Below are 23,985 nucleotides of genomic sequence, written 5' to 3'. Positions count from 1 at the left end.
TTGGTAAAAAGTGTAATAAATGTCTCCGTCGGTCTGTCTGTCGGTACTAATTCTCAAGCCACCTGGTACTATGGTACACAAGAAGCTAGTACAATTATGCTAGCACATCAAGCATACTTCCTTTAATTAAAAAAAAAAACAAAACCGAAAACCAACCAAAAAACCCAACAGAAAAAAAAACAACCAAAAAAAAAACCCCCAAATTGACAATTTGTACATTTATTTACAAAAAAAGGGAGGGCAACATGTTAAAATCGTGTTGTTCTCTGGAGGGGTGTGTGTGTGTATGTACGTACATGTGTGTGAAAAGCTGGTGCATGGCACTAGGAGAGACTAGTAAACAAGCAGGTACCAAAAAAAAAAACCCCAACCAAAACAAACCCAAAAAACAGTTCCACTGGCACTAGAAAGGACAGACCGATCTGCACGGGGTGAGTCCAGCCTGGGGGAGGAGGGGGAGGTGAGAGGAGCCCAGGGTCTGCTCCGTGACGTGGCGTGGGGCTGCTGCCCGGCCGCTGGCGGCAGCGTCAAGGGAGGAGAATCCAGTTGCGACAGACGCCTGGGGTTTTCGGGGAGAGATCCAAGCAGTCCGGTCGTGGAAAGCCTCTGGTTCTCCTCCCTCACCGCTCGGGGCCTCCGGGGAGTCAAAAGCCTCAACGCTGCTGGTGTGTACGAGCTCGTCGTGTCTCTCTGGGGTGGCTCAGTTCAGAGAAGGGTCCTTCCCGCCCTCGGGGGGACGCGTGTTGAAGCCAAAGGGCCTGCGGAGATCCGCGTCCCTCCAGGGAATCCCGCTGGTGACAGGTTGTACCAGCCACACACTAGTCAAGTGGCCATGTTACAGAGATACACAGTGAGGGGAGAAAGGCATCTTCCTCCTTGCCTGACGCACGCATGCACGCACACACACACACACACACCTCCCGGGCTCTTCCCTCGCCCCGGGGCAGTTTTATGGCGTCTTGAATATCGTGCCGTATTTGACGCGGTACTTGTTGATGCTGACAAAGTGCAGGGTCTCTGTGTCACAGGAGGTGGTGCAGGGCACCAAGCCCTCCAACCCTTCGCCCATTAGCCACTTGTTTGTCTCGGCTGCCATTTCGCGGGACACGTGCTCCTTGGTCCATTTGTCCACCCAGGCCTGGAACCGCTGATGCAGCCGCTTGCTCACTCTTTCATGGGACTACAAAAAGAGGAAGAGGTGTTAGAAAAAGGCAGCTTCGCCCCCTAGACTGCAGCGTTACGCAAAGCTTGGCTGCCAGTCAGCGCAACCGAGGGACTGACAGCCAGAGGGAACCTCTGACGCAGACACCAGCCCTTGCTAACGACAGAGGGAAAGCTCTGATAAAGGCCCCCGGGTCTCCTCTCCATGGCAATTCCAGTGGCAAAATGAACTCGGGAATACCGAAAGGTTCACGCTCCTTGTTCAATACAGCGGCTCTCCAGCTGGGGACACAGAACACATCCCGTGGGAGCCCGAGAGCTGCACGCCCAACACAGAGTCCCTTCTGCATTGCCCCAAAGACGCTGCCAAAGCAGACCCCAGCCCAGGCAAGCCCTGCCCTCCCCAGCCCTCAGGGTCTGCCTCCAGCCCCCTACAGAGGAGAGAGCAAGCTGAATGTCCCAGGAGAGTGCAAGCTCAATGTGCATTACACATGTCAGATGGGGGATGCAAATGCTATGGAAAATTAAGAACCGGGTCAAGTCTAAAAGGTTTGAGAACTGCTGGCTTAACAGAGCATCAGGAGAGGAAAAACTGTGCACATTTTTCAGTAAAAGCATCTGCTTAAGGAATGTAATATCCAGGACAGATGGTCTAAAGCCATGGCTTGAAAGCCATGACGACAGTCATAATTGAAAACAGCAAATATAATTAAACCTCAAGATTAAAACTTATGTATTTTACTATTTGTTTTGTTCTTCTCCCGAAGACTGACTGCTTCTCAGTGTCAACAGAGAAAATCCAAGAGATTTGTCCTTCAATGTACCTTCTGCAGCTCCTTCGGTGTACTTCAGTAACCGAGGGGCTGTGCTGCACACTATGAATTTAGCAGTTCGGTGACTGGACTTATATTCAGATTCTCTGTGAAAAACACTGTCACACAGTATCCTGTTCGTGAGATTACTTTTCCTTGAGGTTCGTGCCAGTTGAATGGGACAGATGGAATTCAATCAAACTCCTCAGCGTTTCAAAGAGTCCCTGCTTAAATAAAACACTCGCGTCTGATGTGAATGCTAGTTTAACAGAATTACTTTACAGTGGATAAAACCATTGTTTGTATTTCATCAGCAAGAAACAGATGGCTAGTAGTTGTTTTACGAGTCTAAATACATGACTAAACCAGAGCTGTGAAGAATGATTTACTAGGCGGGAAGTGGTGCGCACCTCTCCCACTCCCTCATCTCCCAGGCGATTTTCTCAGTGGCCAGTAGTTTGCTCAGAAAAGCAAAAAATTTCATAAGCTGAAAAGAATCTCTGCATCTACAGAAGGGACTGCTGCTGACAGAGCCTCTCATACCTCTGCTTCGAGTTGCTTAAGGCAGTAACTTTGGCCTGAATCTGACAGGTTTCGCTTTCTTGTACATTCTGAGCAATGGCACCCTGCTTAAAGTTGTGTTTTACATAGATTATATAAAACTGTAGTAAAACCTCAAGCCTAAATAGCCAGCCTGGAACTGGAGCTTGCTGTTAAAGCTCCCCATTTTTCTCTGTTGGACGGAAATATTCCCATGGGATGAGAAAAGTAACCGAGTGTCAAAGCATACGGAAGATCTAATCAGCTTTCTCCAACTGAATCCTCCCAAGCCTGGCCTCTGGCTGATTTCATCGTGAATAAATAAACCCCAGCCTTCACAGCTTAAGAACAGCTGGGGAGCCAATACGTCCTTCCTCTCCTGCGTCTTCGCTCCCCTGCCTTCACACCTATCCCAGTCACCTCTTCCTTCCCTTGCCTCAACAGTTACTCTTGGCATAGAGAACCAAAAGCTTCCAAAAATCTAATTCCAATTTGAATCAGCAACCACAAGCACTGACTGCTAGATGTGAGATGTCACAGACCCCTGGGTCCAGGGCTTCCAAGCCCTGGAAAAATACCCATGGGGATTCTTCCGTATGGGTGACCTCACTGTGCCCGTCCTTGCCACAAACCAGCTTTTCTAGAGCTGCTGCCACGTGCCGGCTGCGCTCTGCTGAGCGGGAGCGACCTGATGGCTCCCACTCTCCGTGACTGGGGGGGCAGGAAACGATGAGGGGATGGTACCCGGAGGGATCCAGGGGAATAGAAGGCTTTTGATGCTCTGCACTCTGATTCCTCTTTGAGGAAGCCCTGGAAGAACAGACACTCCCACATGCCGCTACAAGAACATGTAGAAGACAGATCTTCCCTAAAACAGAGGGAACACCACCCATGGGAAGTACCTCCTGGAAGAAATTGGAGAGCTTATGGTGACAGTACTGTCCCGCCATAATGAAACTCTGGAGAGAAGGGCGGAGGGGTGGGAGGATGATGAGAATTAGAGGAGGAAGAAGAAAAGATGACACCTCAGGAACATTTAGAAGATCTTCAGTGCCGTGGGAGGGCAAAATAGCGCCACCTATGCCTCCTGGCAACACAAAGACCGCTAAATGTTACCCACGGGGATCCCCAGGGACATTTCATCTGACTCTCCCCACCTGACCTTTGGGAGCAGGGGATCCCGGGAAACCCCAGCTACCCACCCCAGTCCTTCCGCTCGATCCCTACCTGCTGAGCTCGCAGCAGAGCGGTCCTCCTGTACATGTAATCCTCTGATTTGATCACGTACACCATCTTATAGGAGTTCAGTTTGAATTTACACTCCAGCTTGTCCAAGCTCTCCACGTTCTCCATGGACTTCTTACTGTTTCCCTCCTTCCCTTCCTTCTCCTGCTGCTCACGACCACGCTGACACTTACGGATCCGCCTCAGATTCCTGCAAACCAGAGAACCCCTTGGAGTTAGTGCTCACCCTCCAGCCCTAGCAGGCTGCATGTAAGTGGTGGTGCAGCCCCTCCAAAGCCTGGCGAACAGCTTGGAGCTCAGCTGCCTGTTGCAGTCAGGCTCAGACCCCTAAAACAAGTCACCGGGTTTGTCTTAGTTCTGAGATTATGGTTGCTATTGTGCAATCAACACGCTGCTCATGAAAGGCCGTGCCATGGCAGCCCCTGCTTTCAGATAGCGAAGGCAGGACTGCCAAAAAACCAATCTGGCGAGTCACCAGCCCTCGCCCTCTCGGCCGGCCCTGTGGCCCATGCCATCTCTCAGCCACGGGACAGCAGGAGCCTGGAGGGGACCCAGAGACTTTCAGGTTGACTCTACACCACGCTGCCAGGGTAACAGCTTCTGTCCAGCGTTAAAACACAGGTGAGGCTGACCGCCCAGCACGGCGCTGGAGCGCAGCCGTTCTGCCCTCTGCGGCCAGACACAGCCCGGCGCAGTGGGGTCACGCACCTCGGTAGGAAGACTGGTTTCTGGGCCAGGTGCTCCCGGAGCTCGGGGGAGGTAGAATCGGAATTGACGTACCGCTCCACGTAGTCTGACCAGCGCTGGAAGCAAGCACAGAGCACACATTAGTCACTGCCTTCCCACCAAACAACATGGGATGGGTTAAGAAGGCTAAGCTGGAAGTTATATGGATAAACACAGGGTCACCTTTGACGGCTCCGTGTATCTTATCCCCAAAAAGGCAGGTACAACATTGCTCTCTATGGTTTTGAGGGTTTTCTAATACAAAATAAATGAAGAAGGATTTCCCTACTCATGCCACGTCCTTGACGTTGCTTTATCTTCTACTAACGGAACACAGCAATGGTCAACTGGACACCCTCGTCCAGCGCACCCCTGACCATCACAGTCAGCTCGCTGGACAAGCTGCTCTTACCTCTGCTTCTACAGGGTCATCAGAGTTCTCCTCTTCTGTGTCCAGCAGTTCAATGGTTAACTGAACCTGACCTCTGCTCTGAATGAACATCAGCTGTAAAGAAAAGGCAGAGGGACTTCAGCAAGGGGTTTCGGATAGAAAAAACAACCTCCACTTCTCACTGAGGCAAAGGCAGAACGAGTCAAGTTGGCATAGCTTTAAGGGAAAAAACCTGTGCTTCCCACATGCCCGAGAGCAAAGTGAAAACACTAGCCAAATTGCACAATCTCTGAGGAAAAGAAAAATAGTAGAGCTTTTTGAAAAACTTCCTTTGTGGTGTTGTTTTTGGCATGCAGGTCCTTCATGAGCCCTCAGAACAAGTGTGAGGGCGAGGGGAAAGAGATTACACACACAGGCTTTTATCCGAAGCCCTTTACTCGCACAGAAAGGGCCTGACTGCTTCCTGCGTCTCAGGCGAGGGAAGCACGGACTGGATTAGCACAGTGCACCAGGTTTCTTTAGCAATATATGCAGTCAGCAGGGATTTCATGCCCAGGCAGTATCAGCACACCACCCCACAGTCGACAAAGGTGAAATGGGAGAGTTTGGGCTAATAAATTAACACCAGTGACAGCAAAGCAGTCAATATGATACAACCCAAAGATGTTGTGAAGCACAAGGGATATTCGTTGCTGTTTCAGGAAATGTATTTCTCCTTGAAACCTCGTTACCACGGGGACCTTACAGAAGTACTAACCTACATGCCACCAAAACGTTCAACTTTCAGAGCTACACAAAGTCCTCAGGGCTCTTGGGTGCCTAAACCAGGCTCCTTTTTAAAAGGGCTTCCGGAAAGGCATCCCCCTCACTGGTTGCTGGTTTTACAGCGCGGTTGGCAGCCCGGTTTTACCTTGAAACAGTTCTCCTCTGACATGAGCTGCTCAGCTTTGCGCTGGTAGGCGGCCTCCAGAAGACTACGAGAAGACTGGGAAGCGAGAAGACCTCCTGTGGCCCCATTGCTGTTCTCCGACAGGTAGAGGTCTGTCACCTGCACGCAGATCTCGTCGCTCACTATGTGCTGGAGCTGCAAAAAGGAAGGCGGCGGGGAAGACGTTCGTCACGCTACGCGCCACTCCGCTCAGAGCAGAAGGAAACAAAGATGTAACCGTGGGCTTATGCCCAAGGGGGAAAACCAAAAAGGCGGCTGGAAAAGCAGTTTAAGGCTACATTTTTAGTAACAACTTCTCCTTGCAGAGGATCTCTGCTACTATGTAAAAACACATGATACCTTTAAAAAAATTAGCAGGTGGCAAAGTACAGAGAAAAACTATGAGCAGGAAAGAAAATCCTGGTCAGCAGCAGGGAAGGAAGGGCTGGAGCACCGTGACAGAGTATATATCCCCTCCATGGCAAGGGGCTGCTGCTGTGTCTGAGGAGAGGGGTGGGAGATTTAGTATTAAATCCTTATTTTGTACAAGTTTAAAAATCAAAAGTCGCTTGACTGTCTTTTGAATTCAGTTAATCTCTGGACTGAAGTACACGGCTTCTGAAAAGCAGCTCTACCCTTCCGAAAGAAAAAAGGCCTTTCAAGCCACTCCACTCCCAGGCCCTTGTGCCTGTTTTTGTTCTTTACGCTACAAAAAGGCACATGAAGATTTTTTTCCCTTGGTCACACATTCTTCCTCCCAGCCCAATAAAAGGACTAGAGTTTAACAGCCAAAATGAGCTACTCAACAGGCAGATAAAAGAGACAAAGCTTTTTATAAAAGGCATGCACTGCTCCTAGAACACTGGTGAAAAGGAAAGAAGTTATTTAAATGCCATCTAATTATTTTTCAAAGTTAAAGCAAGATTAGCTCTAGAGACGCTTTGAAGTCAAATACTTATATCCTAAAACTTCGGGGAAAAAAAAGGGAGAACTCTATACGCACAGAGAGGATATTCTCGATAATTTAATACATCAGAAATTACCTTTCATCACATCTCTCTACCTTAGTGTTAGAGCTGGGTTAAAAACCACCCAGAATTTACCTGCTTACCCCTGAAATTCCCCACTTAGGCATACAACAATCCACCTCCAGTGTGAGCCTGGGCAAACAACCCAGCTCCATTCTCCAGCCCGGACCATCCGCCCTCCAGCCTCTGCCAGCAGTCACCTGTCGAACGATGCTCTGGATCAGCTTGTCCATGGTGAAGGCGATGTAGGCGTGAATGGTGAACATTTCACGCAAGGAGTCCTCATACTGCGAGGAGTCCATGTTCCCATCCAGGAGATTGCGCACCATATCCAGGAAGGCTGGGTAGTAATCCTCAACATCGATGTCCACTGCAAGAAGAGAGAATGGGGGAGATGAACACACCACCCCCAGGAAGGGTTGCTTTGAGCTCTGGTCCTCAGGCTACCCAGCCAAGCTGAAGAGTTACTGGAAGAGACTTTAAGTTTGTCTTTTGCAGACACTTAAGGGCAGGGGTACTTTCATAACTTCTTGTTTTCTAGCTCTAGCCTCCTCCATGACGTCTTTATTTCTAAAAGACTTTTTAAGAAGCTATTAGTTAGGGAACTCAAGAATACTTTGATACACAAATGTAAAATGTAAGCTCTTACGAGCAGTCTGCTACTCAAGTCCCACATATCCTACACCTTCTCATCTCCTCCCTCAACTTAGTTCTGCCCAGTGATGCTAAGAGAGCCTCCCGTTTTAAAGGGTCACCGCTGTAACGTGCCTGAAGACACCAAGGAAGCCCTGTCAACACCCTACGAACAGAAGCATCTTTGTTCCCCAGCGTCCCCCCAGAGGTCACTCACTAGGCTCCTTCAGCCGCAGCTGGATGGCAGGACTGTCGCTCTTGTCTCGCTTTATGCCCAGCACTTCCCTCTCCCACTCCCTTTCCCGCGCCTCCTCTTCGATCTGCCGCTCGGCCTGGGTGCAGATCCTCAGCAGCCGCGAGCACAGGATCTGATGCAGCCTCATGAATATGTACCAGTTGCTGTTCACGTAGAAGAGATTGTAGACCTCATCCATGCCCCGCAGCTTCTGGGCCGTCGTGTTGTTGAACATCAGCTTGGTTTTGGGAGGACTGCCCCCAACACCGTTGTGCTTTTTTGCAGCCCCAGTAGCTTCGTCCACATCCATTTCCTCTTCTTCCTCCTCTTCCACATCTGAGAGTTCCCCTCGCTGAGCAAACAGCAGGTCTGGAATGAAGTGATACATGATCTGCTTGATTTTGTACTTGTCCTCTTTCTGGATTCCCGTCTGCCGCTTCACATGGTGGATAATGAGAGAGGCAGCGTCCTCCAGGATCTGCTTGTCTTCATAGGCTAGCGAAAGGTGTGGGCCGGTGGGGACTCCAGCATTGTCCTCTGAAGCCTGCTCTTGCCTCTACAAATGAGAAACACGGCACAAAAATTAGTCCCAAACACCCCTCTCCACCCAAGAGCCCTTCAGAAAGCTCTGCCAGTGGCACAGACTTCCCCTCTCATCGTGTGGTGAGGAACAGGAAGTGAAACTGCACGTGCAAACTACCTACGTTTAAGGGAAGGAAACTGTTGGTGACCATCTTACCTCATCATAGATGCTTTCAATCTCATTGAGGAGACTCTTTGACCTCAGCACCTTGGTATCATTCTGCTTGAAGTTGATGCCCTGGTGGTCCAAGGATTTCAGGTAATACTTCTCATTCTGCTCTCGCCAGACTTTATTAAATCCTCTCTGGGCTTCTCGCCACTCTTCCTCTTTCATCTTTAACCTTGGATCAAGAGAACAAGGTGAGCTGACATAAAGATCCCGCTCTGAGCACGTAAGGAAAACACAGACCCGTGGTTCCTGGCCAGCATGTGGAAGAACTGAACTCCTAATGAAACGGGAATAAACGTAGGCTGTCCCACGGAACAGAGCTTTACAGGAGGGGCACCCTGCCCACACTCTGAATAAACCCCTCTGGACTTCTCTCGTGTCTAAATAACACAGCCCAGGAACAAAGGAGCTTGAAGGCTTGTGCTTCCCCCCGTGGTATGCCAGGACAACCAGGGGGTTTGGCCCCTCTCTAGCCCTCTCTGCTCTCTGGCTGCAGCAGGGAGAGGGGCTGGAGGGAAGGGGAGCCATAAGAGCTGGCCCAGCTCTCTCAAAAATCCCCAGAAAGTCATGTAGCTCCAGCTGCTGAAAAGAAGTAGCTTCGTTTGGATGATTAATGAAGTTAATCACCTTGCAGCAGCCTGAGCTTCCTGGGAATGGACTCCTGAACCTCACCTCAGCATCTCAAGCAAAGCACCCAACGCAGCTCAAGGTCCAGCTCACAGGCAGAGTGTCCTTGCGGCAGGGTGGGGAAGCTGTGACTTTGCAGGCATCCTGAGCAAGGCTGTTACCCCCCGCCCTCAGAGCCCTGAGACACAGGAGTGACAGTCCCACAGAGATGGGAAGTGTCTGGGAAGAGTATCTCCTCCTTACACATCTACTGGAGCCTCCCCAGGGGGGAGGGGGTTGCTCCAGCATCCACTCCCTGTTCTTGACAGAGGAAGGGGGAGTTGACAACAGAAACCAGGCTGGGAATCTGAGGGTAACACAGCCACTGCAATCTGAGCCCATGGTCACATACAGCCCTGGGATTTGGAAAGGGATCAAATTTAGCCCTGGATCAATTCACACGATACAGTTTCCTCATCTTACGCAGGATGCTGACGCTGGGGAAGAAATGAGGCTTAAGAGGAGACAACAAAAGCTCTACAACTCTCCAGCTGAGCTGGTGAGGCTTTTGTTTCAGAAGGGTAATTCCCCATTTCTAGGTAACTGTTACGAAACACAGCAACTGCCCAGAACATAAAAAGCACTACTCAAAACGCAGCCTGGTGGAGGTCCCACCCTTTAGGGGCACAAATTAGCTACTTTGACATAAATCTGAATCACATTATGCTCCCGTAGAGCCCCTGGGACAGGGTGTTAGAGCAGTCAGTACCTTTTCAGCACGATGGGAACAGCCACTGATGGGTTCTTCCGAAGGCCATCAATGATGTCAGCTGCCTTGTCAGCATATATCCTCTGGAGAGCCTTGCGGTGGATCACCTCCGAAGTGCCACCCAGAGTGTTGTCCAGCCGGAATTTGGCCTGCTCCTCCGCAGACAAGCGTGAGAGTTTCTTTTGGATTGCCTCAAGGACACGGATCGTTGCCAGGTTGGTCTCCAAGACAACGTCCAGCTGAAGCGAACAGAGCATTAGCAATCGTTGAATAGATAAAACACGGTACTTCTCAGAGGCTAACATTTAACTGACATGAAACAAGAAGCCACGTGCGTTTAACAAGATGTTCTCAAGCAGTGGTTTCCATGTTCGACTGCTCTAAAATAATCCAATTATATTTTATCTGCTACCTAGATAATACTGCGTAAGAATTTGAAGGCTACCAGAACGATACTGTTAGGAGATTACATTTTCCACCTGGGAATAGAACACAATTGACAGTTACTCTACAAAAGGACGTGCTGAATCTGAGCGTATTCAGGTAATTGCCAATCTAACTTCCATTTCAAGTCAAGACATCAATCATTTAACATCCTGAACATATCGCTTTTCAGATTATTACAGGGGAATGCCTGTTCTTCTGCGCTACGTGGGCAGTAGGAACAGAAAAGATGCATCCATTACGTGCTGGCCGTTGAACAATTTTATCTGGAGCGGTGTGAACGAAGAGCTCTGCACAAAAAGTGAGGGGCAGGGGTGGTAGCTTGGAGCAAGAGGTGGTTATGCGGCCGCTGCTTCTTGCATTACAAGAACACAAGCTTTTGTACAAAAAACAGATGACAGACATAATAAACACAGACACGCAGATTCTAAACAGTAGTATTAAATGTGTAATTACATCAAGATCGTTAACTGTTCACAGAACCCCAGCCTTTCTGAGACATGAATCGAGGAGAAACAATTTACCTCAAAACGCTCATCCTCGCACCTGTAGATGTGCTCTTCGTATTGCGTCTTCTTGGAGCTCACGAAGGTGGAGTCTTCGGACCAGGAGGGGAAGGAGACCCAGGTGTCATTCAAAACCTTTGAGGGAGACAAGGGGAGGCAACAGTCACGGTCAGTCACGCTCGTCCAGCTCTGAGCTCAGTCTTCTGATGAAAGGATGTAATTCCCCCGTTGCAAAATTGTGTGCAAGTTTGGGGGCAACCCCAAACAGTCAGAAACAGAATGTCCAGGCAGTCTGAAAAATTCATTGGCTGAAGCTGTGAAAAAAAACTAGCAAGGAAAGAGAATAAAGAAAGGTGAAGAGAGCTTTTCCGTTACTTTGGATTACTCAGCTGCAACCAGCTGGTTCATGAGGCGAGTGATTCACCATCGACAGCGCTGGGTGGTCATCACAGCAGACGTGACTGTTAGACAGGACATGGTTTCTACCTCCAAACAAGGCTAATTGGGAAAACAAATCCATACCCCAGCAACACCTTTCCTGACAAAGCAGCTGAGCACCTGCAGCCTTCACCACCTCCAGGAACAGAACATTCAAAAAACCCTCAGAGGCCAGAGGCAAAGAAACAAGGATTTTGGCAGGCTGTCTTGAAAGTCAGGCCGTTTTCATAAACCTGAAGCCTGAACAACTGAGTCACTAGATTCTCACAGAAGAAAATTTTATAACTGCATCGCATAAGGCATTTTTGAGAGATGTGTCAGGAGGACAGGGCGACTACAGGCCTGTCGGTCTGACCTCGGTGCCGGGGAAGGTTATGGGGCAGATCACCTCGAGTGCCATCACACAGCACGCACAGGACAACCAGGTGATCAGGCCCCGTCAGCATGGGTTTATGAAAGGCGGGTCCTGCTTGACTGACCTGATCTCCCTCTGTGACAAAGTGACCTGACTAGCGGGTGAGGGCAAGGCTGTGGATTTTGTCTACCTAGGCTTTAGTAAAGCCTCTGACACCATTTCCCACAGCATTCCCCTGGAGAAACTGGCTGCGCAGGGTTCAGAGGGGCATTCCCTTCACTGGGTAAAAAATGGGCTTGATGGCTGGGGTTGTGGTGAATGGAGTGAAATCCAGTTGGTGGCCGGTCACAAGTGGGGTTCCCCAGGGCTCAGTGCTGGGGCCAGTTCCGTTGAACATCTTTAACAATGATGGGGGGATCGAGTGCACCCTCAGTAAGTTCACAGACAACACCAAGTTGGGTGGGAGTGTTGATCTGCCTGAGGGAAGGAAGGCTCCTCAGAGGGATCTGGACAGGCTGGATCCATGGGCCGAGGCCACAATACAAGGGTTCAAGAAGGCCAAGGTGGTCCTGCACCTGGGTCACAACAACCTCCTGCAATATTACAGGCCTGGGGACGAGGAGCTGGAAAGCTGCCCAGCAGAAAAGGCCCTGGGGGTGTTGGTCAACAGCCAGCTGAATATGAGTTGGCATGTGCCCAGGTGGCCAAGAAGGCCAATGGCATCCTGGCCTGCATCAGAACACTGCAGCCAGCAGGACTAGGGCTGTGATCGTCCCTCTGTACTGGGCACTATTGAGGCCTCACCTTGAAAACTGTGTTTAGTTTTGGGCCCCACACTGTAAGACAGACATTGAGGTGCTGGAGCACATCCAGAGAAGGGAGTGGAGCTGGGGAAGGGCCTAGAGCACAAGTCCTGTGAGAAGCAGCTGGGGGTATTCAACCTGGAGAAGAGGAGGCTCAGGGGACACCTTATCGCTCCCTACAACTACCTGAAAGGAGGGTGCAGAGAGGTGGTTCTTGGTCTCTCTTCCAAAGTAACAAGCGGCAGGACAATAGGAAACAGCCTCAAATTGTGCCAAGGAAGGTTTAGATTGGATATTAGGAAACATTTCTTAAACGAAAGGGCAACCTGTTCCAATGCTTGACAACCCAGAGAAGTGGCAGAGTCACCATCCCTCAAGGTATTTAAAAGACGTGTAGATGTAGTGCTTAGGGACACGGTTTAGTGGTGGACTTGACAGCGTTAGGTTAACGGTCAGACCTGATGATCTTAATGGTCTTTTCTAACCCAAACGATTCTATAACTGTCCTGGTTTTGGCTGCAATAGAGTTAATTTTCCTCCAGTAGCTGGTATAGTGTTGTGTTTTGGATTTAGCAGGAGAATAACATGGTAACACACCAATGTTTTGGTTGTTGCTAAGCAGTGCCTCTACTAAGTCAGGAACTTTTCAGCTTCCCATGCTCTGCCAGCCAGGAGGCGCACAAGAAGCTGGAAAGGAGCACAGCCAGGACAGCTGACCAAAGGGACATCCCATACCCAGACACAGGCAATGTGTCTTCCAAAAAAAGACACATTTTTTGTTTTTGAAAAAAATTCCAAAAACACTTGGAATATAAACGAGGGGGAGTTGGCCAGGAAGCAGCGATCACTGCTCGGGGACTGGTTGGATATAGGTCAGTGGGTGGTGAGCAGTTGTATCACTTGTTTCTCCTGGTTTTTGTTTCTCGTTTTGTTGTTTTCTTTTCATTACAATTTATTACCATTGTTATTTTATTTCAATCATTACATTGTTCTTATCTTAAAGCTTTCTTACTTTCACTCTTCTGATCCTCTCCCTCAACCCAGCAGGGTAGGGGGGAGGTGAGCAAACAGCTGTGTGGTGCTTAGTTGTCAGCTGGGGCTAAACCACAACAGTGACTTAGATTTAAAAAAAAAAAAAAAACAAACAAAAAACCAAAAAAACCTACAATTGTCTCTTGCCCAGGTTGTTTTCACTATCTTGCCACGTCAGCTGAAAACCCAGCACCACTGCTAACTGCGTGACTTGGTCACCCACATTCGTCCTCCTCCTCTCTCAAGGACACAGAAAACATGATGTTCCCAAGCAGCAATCTCCTTGCTATTTGTACTGGGTAACCCAGGGAAGGCTCTTCCTTCCTCCAGTGAATGCTCTTCAATGGCATGTTTATCAACAGGCCTTCAGCAAGAGTCCTGCTCACTCACCTCCAAAGCATTACCTTCACACCAGTGAAGGAACAGGATCGGCCAGTACCATTCCCACTTTGATCAGAAGGTCATTGCAACATATTAAAGGACTCAGTGAGTACATCTAATCCTGCAGGACTTTGCTGGGAGACCAGCTTTGACTCCTGACCAAGAAGGCTGGTTCCCTGACTTCCCGAAGCAACGCACCATCTCTGAAGACGAGAGGTCTCCTTAGCGTTTCAGGTGGGAAGCAAGCAGCATGTGAGGGACACGTGGGAGAATCTGTCTACAGAACACGTGATTTTCTTTTACAGTTGGACTAGAGACAGAAAGCAGACTAAGCGGGAATTTGATTAAAAAGGTAGAAATAATCTTGAATTATGTATTGCCTTGTAAAAGATCCCCGAGACCACAGGAAGACCATACAGAAAACTAGTTCTGCCATTTCCTACTTTGGAGTTTTTCAGTTTGTAATCTCAAATGTTCTTTTCAGACTGCATACTACGTAAAACATAGATAACTAATGATCCTGTATTTTACTTTATTTAAACATCACAACCATTTGGTTGTGGTTTTTTTTTCCAGCTGCTCCCCAACACTTTATGCAGCACTTTCACAAGCACCACTGGAGAATAGCTGATGCCAACCATCAAAGACACGTGGGTATTACACCTCTCAGCCAGGTTCTGGTGTAACCCATTCCTAGACTGATGCCTTGCCCTGTGCAACAGCTTCTGGACACAACCCACGTGTTTGTGCCACTAGGGACACCTTGGGGTACACTCACCTTGGGCTCCAACAAGTACCGCCATGATCCCAAGCCAGGGCGGTATGCCCACACATGCCTGGGTGGGGAGCAATACAGCTTGGTGGTGGATCAGAGCCAACCAGGCAGCTGCCTGCCCCAGCCCTGGTTCTGGGGTGCAGACAGCAGCACAACAGCAGATGTGCCGTAACAACCCCGGGAACCTTTTCAGTATAGCACATGGATACAAAATAAGTTCCCTGTCCTGTTCTTCCATTCCACTCCCCTTGCTCCATCCCTCTGAGAAGGCCAGGAATAGCCTTCCTCTGTCACACAATTCCTGTCGGAGAGCATCTTACCTCTTTACACAGCGGAGTCCGCCCCGTGCACTTGGGTTGCTGGTAGCTCTTGGGCAAGGCTCGGTAGCTGGAGCCCAGCCTTTTGCAGGAGGCATAGTCTATCTCCATGGCAATCCCCTCGGTAGCCCGTTCCTTCGGATACGTCTCCATGTGAACAGACTCCTTATACCCCAGAAAGTTTTTAAACCAAGTGAACAATTCTGGGAATTTCCTAAAAATAAAATGAATGAAGTGAAAAACTAGCTAAGGAGAAATCAAACAGTGCTGAGCTGAGAAGCTGAGGCTACAGCTGATTGCTACAGACAGACCATGTTGAGGAAGACCCTCTGAATTATCAGTCTGCTGCGAGAGGACTCTTTCTGCTCAATCCAATTCCACAGAGCCTCATCAATGGGAAGCAAGTACCTGTTTGTTGACCTGGTGGTGGATTGCTCTCTCGGTGTAACTAAGGTGCTTTAGGGTTACCCCCTCATATTGCCAGGCATACACAGACAAGCACCAATGCATCCTCCGCACGTCTCGTGGGCACAGTCCCCACGAGATAAGTGACAAACAAGGACGGGCAGCCAAACCTTTCACTGCAGGGGCAGCACTCATTGCAGGGTCACATCTGGGACCCCAAACTACCCCAGCAGTGAAACCAGGCCAGATCCCTAGTTGTTCGCCCATGTTCTTAACCTTAAAACTGAACTTTCTTTTCCAAAAGCAGCAAGAGGGAACTGAAAAGCGATTCTGTAATTACACAGCTAAAGGTTTTGGTGCTGAGCAACCACTTCAACCAGTGCTGCCTCCCCAGACTACGCAGACCAGCACAAATTATGAAGAAGCCTTTGCCTGCAAGGCCCAAGCTCGCCTGCTGGTAGAGAAAAGTTTTCCGAAAATGTATTAGTCTAAAATACAGCATTTGCTCCACTCCTCTTATCTCATGCAAAGCTCCAGCATTATGAGGAATTGAACCTGTTACTCAGGCTAATTGAATCACTGCTCATTCATTGCTTTTTCATTACACGACAGAAGATAATGTCCAACCCCAGAGTAAGAAAACTGTATCATACCTTTCCCAATACAGATATTCACCCTTGTAGCTACGAACAGACAGCAGATGGAAAAAATCCAGAATTTCTTGTCAAGTATTTCACCTTTCCTAGCTAAAAGCAGCATCCTGCAGATGCCTGACTAATTCCAGTGGAGCTACAAAGAATGTGGAAGCTCCTCAGGGCAGTTTCTTTGCGCTGTACCTAGTGTAACAGGGTCCTGAACCCAATTTGCGTTGCTATTACCTTCTCCCTTGGACCCAGGAACTCAGTTCACAGGAAGAAGGAACATTAATCTTGCTGCCCAAAGTTGATGGGAGGATATCGGTTGGTTTTAGCTCATTAATACAGAGTTGTTCTGTACACTACTGGCAATTATGGAAGGAAAAATCCTATTTAAACTATAGTATTCCTTATCAGTTTTGGCTTGATGACATAAGTTCAGTTGCTTTCTGGAAATTTTAGTGAGTTTGTATCAGCATTCTTTAAGGGGACATTCCTATGCAGTTAGACACTCAATCTTGTCTCAAATGATATAATCCATGATTCTAGAGCAAGAGATTGCAGTAACAGGCTGCTAAATAATTCTCTTTGCTCTTCTGAAAAAGGAAGAAACACAGCCAGCAGCACCAGCGCTGTTCTCAAATGCTGCCTGCCTGCCAAGACATAGCTAGGAATCCCTCTCTCACCTCCTCTTGAGCAAGGAATGGAAAAGGGCAGTGCAGAAGAACGTGAAGTTGGAAAGAACCCTGAAGCAGGGCCCTTATTATCCTGCTCCAATGAACGAAAAGTCCGAGAGCCTAAAGCACATGGCACCTGCACCGTATTAGCCATGGAAGGGCTGTCAAGAACTACCAGTATCTTCCTGCCCATACAGCAGCACATGGCACCTTACCACGTGCACTAGTGACACTGAGGCCGAGCTGGAAGGAACGGGAGATCAGAGAATGCACTGCCACAGAAGCAACTCATGCAATCTTTTAGTGAACAGGCAGTTAAGCAGTGGCAGGCTATCCACATAAAGAGCCAACCAACAGCTGAGGAAGTGGGCAGTGCCGGGGGACTCCATCTCAGATGTAGTCCGTGACCACCACCGAGCCCCCCCGATGGCATTCCTCCTCCGTGTCACACAACCACGCGAGGTGCATTCCCCCAAAGCCACAGAGGTTAGCGTCTCTTCCCTGGCTTTGCAACAGGAACAGACCAAGCAGATTAAACGTCTCACTGCATGTCAGGAAACTGGCTCCACTTACCCCAGGAATGGAGAAACGAGCTGCACGAGCTCAGCCCGGGAGATCACCTCCTGGTTGAAAATAACCAGGCAGCGAAGGAAGTTTTCATACGCTTCCGTGCTACGCAGAGCTTTGCGGACCTTACAGAGAGAAGAAAAGAGTTGCTGTCAGGGTGAGATCAAGCTGTGCACGCTACCACTGTCCAGGAGACCTGGACTCAACATTCTGCTTCCCACTGATGCATGCAGATTACACACGGAATGAGAAGGCAAATCGAAGGGAGTTGAACAGGGGTAACTTGCCCCATACACAGGGACAGACAGATTGCGACGTGAGCCACCTCCATGCTGAGCATACCCTGCAACATCAGCACCTGGTGCATGATGCTAAAGGAGGGAGCTGCAAACGGAGAAAAATCCCTCACAGAACCCCCTAACAGCTAGGTTACAAAATACTGGAATCGTGGAAAACATCAGTTGTAACTGCAGCACCACAAACCCACCCAGGCTGCCATTAAACACCAGAGAATATTGCAAGTAGGGAGCAAGGGTAAGAGACCTGTGCCGTGGGTAATACCACTCCAGCCTCTGTCTGAGTTACAGCTTGGGTTATCTCAGATGAAACATCTTCTGTAACCCTTATCTTCACAGTATGAGGAAACCAAACGATTCATCCCAACACCATTACCTTTCCCACGAGAACAGTTAGCATCTACGCATCAGACGGAAATCTATCATCATTAAGATATTCGTCATTACGGTTATAATTCTACAGCAGGGATTTCTAGGTTTACTCATGTTAACACCTACGCATCCTCTGAGCAATAGATTGGTTCCCAGTTCCCATTAGCCGGTCTACAGCATGCGGCAAAATGCACCACATCATCAGGGAGCAACCAAGACTCCCATCAACACATGAGTACTACTTAAAAGGCTGGGTTAGTTTGCTATATACTCCCTTCTGAGCCATAAGGAAATGTATGGACATCGCAGGGAAGACACCAAGGTACCACTTGGAAACATCCCACATAGCCTTCATTTGTTCTGTGTGGTAAACCAGCAACAGGTAACAACTCTGCAATTAATTAGATTAATCTCTCAGGGAAAAAAAAACCCCAAAAACCCAAAAGCCCAATGCGACATGAATCAGCTGCTTTGTAAACTGAGCTCCCACGCTGCAGGCAGTTGGTCATGGATGGGTACAGCAAGCTGTGCCAACAACAGCAAGAGAGGCCACGCACAGCGTCAGTTGTACAGGGAGTTCACGAAGGTGAAAGAAAATTTGGAGTGCGCATTACAGGAAAACAAATTCCCATTCCTGTAAATAAACTGCATCAGCAGTGAGTGAAAAGCTGGAGGATGACCTCTGGGGAAAAGACACAAGTATTCACGTAAAAAAGATCATCAGTTCTTTTATAAAAATTCAATGGATCTGACTTCAGAGATTGCACGACACCTCCGAGGTCAAGCTGACAAATGCTGTCAGGGTGGGGTATATATACCCCATACTTCACTGTGATAAAAATCCAGATGTACACACGCTAAGAACATAAATCAGTGATGCGAGATGTCTTTGAATCTTGCTTCTCACCTTCTCAAAGAAGAGAGATTCTGTCCCCACGCCATGCTTGCTGGCTTCCGCCAACGATTGGTCTTTTAAACCCAGCAGCTTCGGTTTCTTCTGTTAACAACAGAAAAAAAAAGAATAGCAAGGAAAAAAAAAGGGCTGTTCAGTGGAGCAAGTTGCCATATGTTGATTATCTATCACAAAAGGGCTTCAGCTTCCCAATCCCACCATTTGCTTTCAAATAAATGTAAAGCAGCTTTTTTGAAAGGAACATTGCATGAAAGTGTGTCACAAGTTAACCTATTAAAGGTTAATAAGTAGCAGCGAACTCCGAATCTTTTCAGTACATTGTTGCATCCTTTTCTGTAACCAGTTGATTGAAACAGTCACACTACACTGTATCTAATTTTTCTAACTAGTTTGCAAAATTATCAAAATAAATCTGGTTTTTTTTCCTATCGCTCACACAGCTGAAGTCCTACACCTCCCTAAAATAACAATATTTCTCTCTTGCATTTCACTGCAAGATCCTTTCTTTGCCCTGTACCAGCACTGCACTCCATACCCTCAGAAAGGCCAAAAGCTGCCTCCAAGATGTATTTTATTTTGCTGCCCTTTATTTGGAGGAGAAAGGGCAAAAAGGGAAGTAAATCACTGGATTTGAATGATATCATTATGTCTGCTAATGCTTTTCATCACAGAGCAAGATACATCACCTTCAAATAAAGCAGGTGAACTTGTCCCAAATGCACAAACACTAAGCCACCTGAGCACAAGACAATTTTTATTACGCTACAAAGCCTCGCTCTCTCCAAATGTGCGTCATTTGAAAAGGGCAAACTCTGCTAAGAGAATAATCAGTCATCATTCTGTTACGAGGTTTATCATAGGAAAGATGAGCAAAGGCGATTCCACTGCATCTGCTCCAAGTCCTGCTACGTGGAAGCTTTCAGGCACACCTTTATCTTCCCCTCAGCTTACCTTCCTACATGCCTCAGAAACATAGATTTTGGACAAATTTTGTGACTTTACTGAGACTTTTGCCTCCACGCCCCACACGTCCCCCTCATCACCAAACACTGCTTTATTAACCATTATAACTACCCTCACTTATTCTGCAGCATCCTAAGAAGGTGGGGAAAACCTTATTTTTCTCAAGCCAGTAAAGAAACTATTACCCCTCACGTACAGATAAAGCCACCAGTTTGTGATAATCAGAGAAAGCCTTGCGCTTTCAAACAATGACTTCTATACATTTCCTTCAAAGGCAAGCATTAGTTTCCCTTTCCTCAAACTACTCTGCCACAAGCCTCCTGGGAAAAACAGGGCTGCTGAGCGAGCAGCACACACTCTTACCTTCACCGGAGGGGTTGCTCCAGTTCCCGAGTGCCGTCGGATCTGACAGCCATTCTGGTTGGGTCTTTGCTGTTTGTTGTTGAGCTGTGGCTTCTTCACCGTGCCACCGTGATCATTTCTTACTGATTCCACTTTCTCTGCAGTTGTCTTACTTAACAGCTTATTTAGAGACAAACCCATAAGACCATTAGAGCTGAGTTCCACGTATTCAGGCAAAAATATATGCCTGCTCCTCCTAGCTCTAGGTGACCAACGTATTTTACTGCAGTTATTGCAGTCACAGAACAACCCTTTTAGGCAAAGGGCTTGTATTTAAAAGACAAGTTATGGTCAGAAAACACAGTCTATCGCCCTGACCCCATTTCCACACTCAATAAAAGATCACTCAAAAAAAACCCCCAAGAAACAAACAGCAAAAGCACATTTTTCTGAACTCTGGCTACGTACAGAGCAGTATTCCGCTGGGTATTTCAGTTCCAATCTATCCCCAAGACGACTCACCACAGAGCTGTTGGCATCGGGCAGGAACTGTCCAAACTCCGAGAGCAGATCCTCTTGGTTCTTGAAGAGGCGAGCCACCTGCGCATACACCTCCTGCTCTGTCAAAGCCGGCGTGTAGTTACCTCCCGCCTCCTTGGCATTACGCTGCTCCTTCTGTCATGGGAAAGAGGAGAAGTGTCAGAAGAAAGGACAACCCAACTATTTGCCACATTATAAAAAACCCACCCAAACAAACCCACCTCAGCGATATAAAGAATGAAACAGCAAAGGTCTCAGCATCCTACATAAAGGATCGTGCTGTGTTAACAGAATGATCTTTATGTACACTAAATACACACTTATATATCCTATAAATATATACTTCATGCCCAGCTGGCCCTGGACTAGTAGGACACTGATCAAGGAGGGGTTTCTTTACTTTTAACATAGTACTATGGCCACGTTGCCTCTTCCTGATCCATGCTGATGGAAAAATGCCAAATAGGATTTTCAAAAAGGCATTTCAGACGCTTGCAAATAAAGATGATGGACTGAAATCTTATTATTTCATGTTGCCACGCAATCTCTCAATCTGCAACAACTCCACTCAGCTTTAACGGCCAACGTCAGCGCAGCAGAAGACCCAAACCCAAGTCTTGCAGACACAGTTAGCTGCCATGGCAAAGAGAGAGAAATAACCACAAAGCTACTCCAATCCGCACGTTAGCACTCACCTGATATGTATGGAGGATCTCCAGGAAGGCTTTGTAGATGTCTGGCTGTCCCTGGAAGCGATTCTTGATCTTGTTGACGTAGTTGATGGCATGGTTAAACTCAACGGGCTGATTGTTCTGCAGAGATGGTGTGGTTCCCAGAGAGATTGTCACGGGCGTATGAGGTTGGACCGGTGGCGAGCGTGGTGACGCGTATGGTGGAATCGGGGGAGTTTGCTGGCTGGCAGGAGTATGTGCCTGCAACTGTGATGGCTAAGAAAAAAAAAGAAGCCTCGTTAGAAATTAGCAGATTCCTTTATGTTTGGAATAAAGGCACTTTTATTCCACTTACGGACCACACCCAGAGGAAACAACCCAGCAGGTAACTGTATCTGATGCCAATGGTGGAACATGGATTCAACAGAGATACCTCTGAGCTGGAATGTCACAACTGGACAAAACCTCCTGCTACCACATCCAGTCAAACAACCTCTTCCCATATACTGGCCCTGGACGACTTTTCCTGCACTTCCTTAAAAGACTGGTCTTTTTAAACTGCTACTGAACAGTTAGTGCCTTTGCAGGTCTGGAGAATGTTAACAATATCTTTCATAAACTGAACACTTCCTGGTGGCTGTCTAAGCAGAAACTGCTGTTAAGAGTCAAAACTGAGAAACACCATTTCACAGTCAGAGCTGGGTTTTAAAGTTTAACATAAGCACAAATACAGGTAGGCTAAGCAGAGGAAAACTACTGCCCAAAGCAAATAAATGATAAATATTTAGTGGGCCAGTGGAGACTACACTTCACCACGAAGCCAAACACCCAGACCACTCAAGCTGTTGTTATTAACAGTTAATTTTCCTCGCTAATTGCTTTTGACTAAATTTGACAAGAGACACATACTCTCTCAAAAATTGAAGAGCCAAAATTCACAGGTATGTCTTGCTCCAACACTGCAATTTACTTTGCCCCTGGTTAAGAATTCTGGGATGAATAAAGGCAACAGCAAGGGAAAACTGGAATTTCTTTCAGTATTGAAAGAGCAGGCAGATAAGGCTCTCAAAGTAATTATTTTGAATACTCTTAACAGACACCTAACAGCCACGGGAAAACTCTGCAGCACTTTTGAGCTGGTAATTTTAAATGGAAATGGAAGTACTCAGTCTTCTCCCCTTCCAAGCTTCAAAACTTGTATTCCACAGATTTTCACGACTGACATCATCCTTGGATGTATCTCAGGATGGCTGGAAGCATCCTATTACAGGATCCTGCCTTCTTACCTACAACTTTGTCCGTCTAAGGGAATCTCACCTCAGCATCCTGCTATCTATGTCCCTCAGGTTCATTTGAAAGTTTCAACAAAAATAGTTCAACTCTTTGGAGGATGATGTCACGGGGAGAAAACCGCTTGGCTCACAGTGATGAGAAAGAGACTGCTACCTCTGCACTGAGAGCATGTACTGCTTCATCAGAGAATAACCTTGAAATCGGGCACAGGTAAGTTAATTCCAGAATGCATTAGCTTTGCAAATCCTTTAGCACATTTTTCTTTGCCATTTCTGAAAAGGAGGTTGCAAGTCCCACCAATGTTTGTCTAGAGATCATCTTATTGCCACATTTAAAATCCTGTGGCTTTCTAACTGCATTTTCTTTTTTTCCAGCCAACTGTTAGCTAATTGTACAGTTTAGAGATTGACCCGTGAAACTCTGTGGATTCTTTCCCTCCTTAAGGCTCTCAAATCTTTCCACATTTTGACACTGAAATACATAATATTTTATCTAGAGTTAGCTCCCTGAATGCCTCTTATATTATCCTATTCTGTTTTCAATCACATAGAACACATCTGTTGGACAGTAGCATCTGGACTGTATCTAAAGCAGAGTCAAATTCCCTTTGTTACTGAAAGGTCTCAGTTTCAGGCACACAAATGGATACCTAAAGGCAACATCATGCTCATCTTCTCTGAACTCTTGCACTTTTGATTTTGTCGACAACTCCTGAATCCATACAACCGATGGCTGACCTAGTCTGCTCTTTACAACCGACATCTGGATGTGAAAACAAGGCTTCAAGAAATGCATCCACTACAACACTAAGCAAGCTCTTCTAAAGGCCTAATTTCCCCAAGCATTTGGAACCATGCACTGACTTTCACAGCAAGAGCAACATCTTTATCACGGCCTCTGTTTTTTGAGGATTTCAGTTATTCTAAGACAATTTACACAAGTGGGCAGCTCAACCATGTGCCCAGTGCTTTAACTAGGAAACCCTTCCTGCAAAATCAAATGCATTTCAGGGATCTTTCTCCCCAGGGTTGCTGGATCACTCCCTGAATAACACATGTGCATTTTACCAGATGCTCTGAGCAACTTTTCATTCCCAAAGCAAAGCAAAAAAGGTCTTTCCAAACCCTTAAGGCGGCTTATTTGAATTATTGTCAAGTCAACTAGGACACATCTTGAAGTCTGAAAAGGAGAAACTAATTCAGCAGAAGCACAACCCCCACAAGTTCACAAACACTATGAAAAAGCAGCATGCAAGCTCCCTTTACACCCTCTAGCTCCACAGCAGTTTCAGCTGGAGGCAGCAGGACCCCCGTGCTACCACTGCGTGTCATTCCGAGCCTCTCACCTTACTGATTTTGGCAGGCGGCGGCTGTGGCGCTGGCTGTGCTGGTGTTGGGGTTGATTGCGCTGAAGGCTGCGACTGATGCTGCGGCTG

The 23,985-nt window shown here is 47.6% G+C and overlaps 1 protein-coding gene across 1 annotated transcript in view; it reads right to left on the bottom strand.

Annotated features, from left to right (window-relative positions):
- Positions 1 to 949: 949 nt before the first annotated feature.
- Positions 950 to 23,985, bottom strand: part of SIN3A (SIN3 transcription regulator family member A) — a 27,590-nt gene continuing 4,554 nt past the window's right edge. Inside the window, exons 5-21 of the mRNA XM_010154546.1 lie at positions 23,896 to 23,985; positions 21,282 to 21,533; positions 20,569 to 20,721; positions 20,068 to 20,226; positions 18,736 to 18,825; positions 17,167 to 17,285; positions 14,880 to 15,090; positions 10,794 to 10,910; positions 9,826 to 10,064; positions 8,439 to 8,622; positions 7,682 to 8,255; positions 7,032 to 7,201; positions 5,786 to 5,959; positions 4,897 to 4,989; positions 4,467 to 4,561; positions 3,741 to 3,948; positions 950 to 1,180 (exon numbers count right to left, since the gene is read on the bottom strand). The exon at positions 23,896 to 23,985 is cut by the window's right edge and continues 1 nt beyond it. Coding sequence (XP_010152848.1) covers positions 950 to 1,180; positions 3,741 to 3,948; positions 4,467 to 4,561; positions 4,897 to 4,989; positions 5,786 to 5,959; positions 7,032 to 7,201; positions 7,682 to 8,255; positions 8,439 to 8,622; positions 9,826 to 10,064; positions 10,794 to 10,910; positions 14,880 to 15,090; positions 17,167 to 17,285; positions 18,736 to 18,825; positions 20,068 to 20,226; positions 20,569 to 20,721; positions 21,282 to 21,533; positions 23,896 to 23,985 — 3,159 coding nt within the window. The remainder of the gene's footprint in view (positions 1,181 to 3,740; positions 3,949 to 4,466; positions 4,562 to 4,896; positions 4,990 to 5,785; positions 5,960 to 7,031; positions 7,202 to 7,681; positions 8,256 to 8,438; positions 8,623 to 9,825; positions 10,065 to 10,793; positions 10,911 to 14,879; positions 15,091 to 17,166; positions 17,286 to 18,735; positions 18,826 to 20,067; positions 20,227 to 20,568; positions 20,722 to 21,281; positions 21,534 to 23,895) is intronic.

The sequence above is a fragment of the Eurypyga helias genome, unplaced genomic scaffold, assembly GCF_000690775.1.
Source record: "Eurypyga helias isolate BGI_N326 unplaced genomic scaffold, ASM69077v1 scaffold28096, whole genome shotgun sequence".
Taxonomy (NCBI): Eukaryota; Metazoa; Chordata; class Aves; order Eurypygiformes; family Eurypygidae; genus Eurypyga; species Eurypyga helias.
Note: the sequence above shows the minus strand (reverse complement) of the source record. Positions and strands in the feature narration are given on the sequence as shown.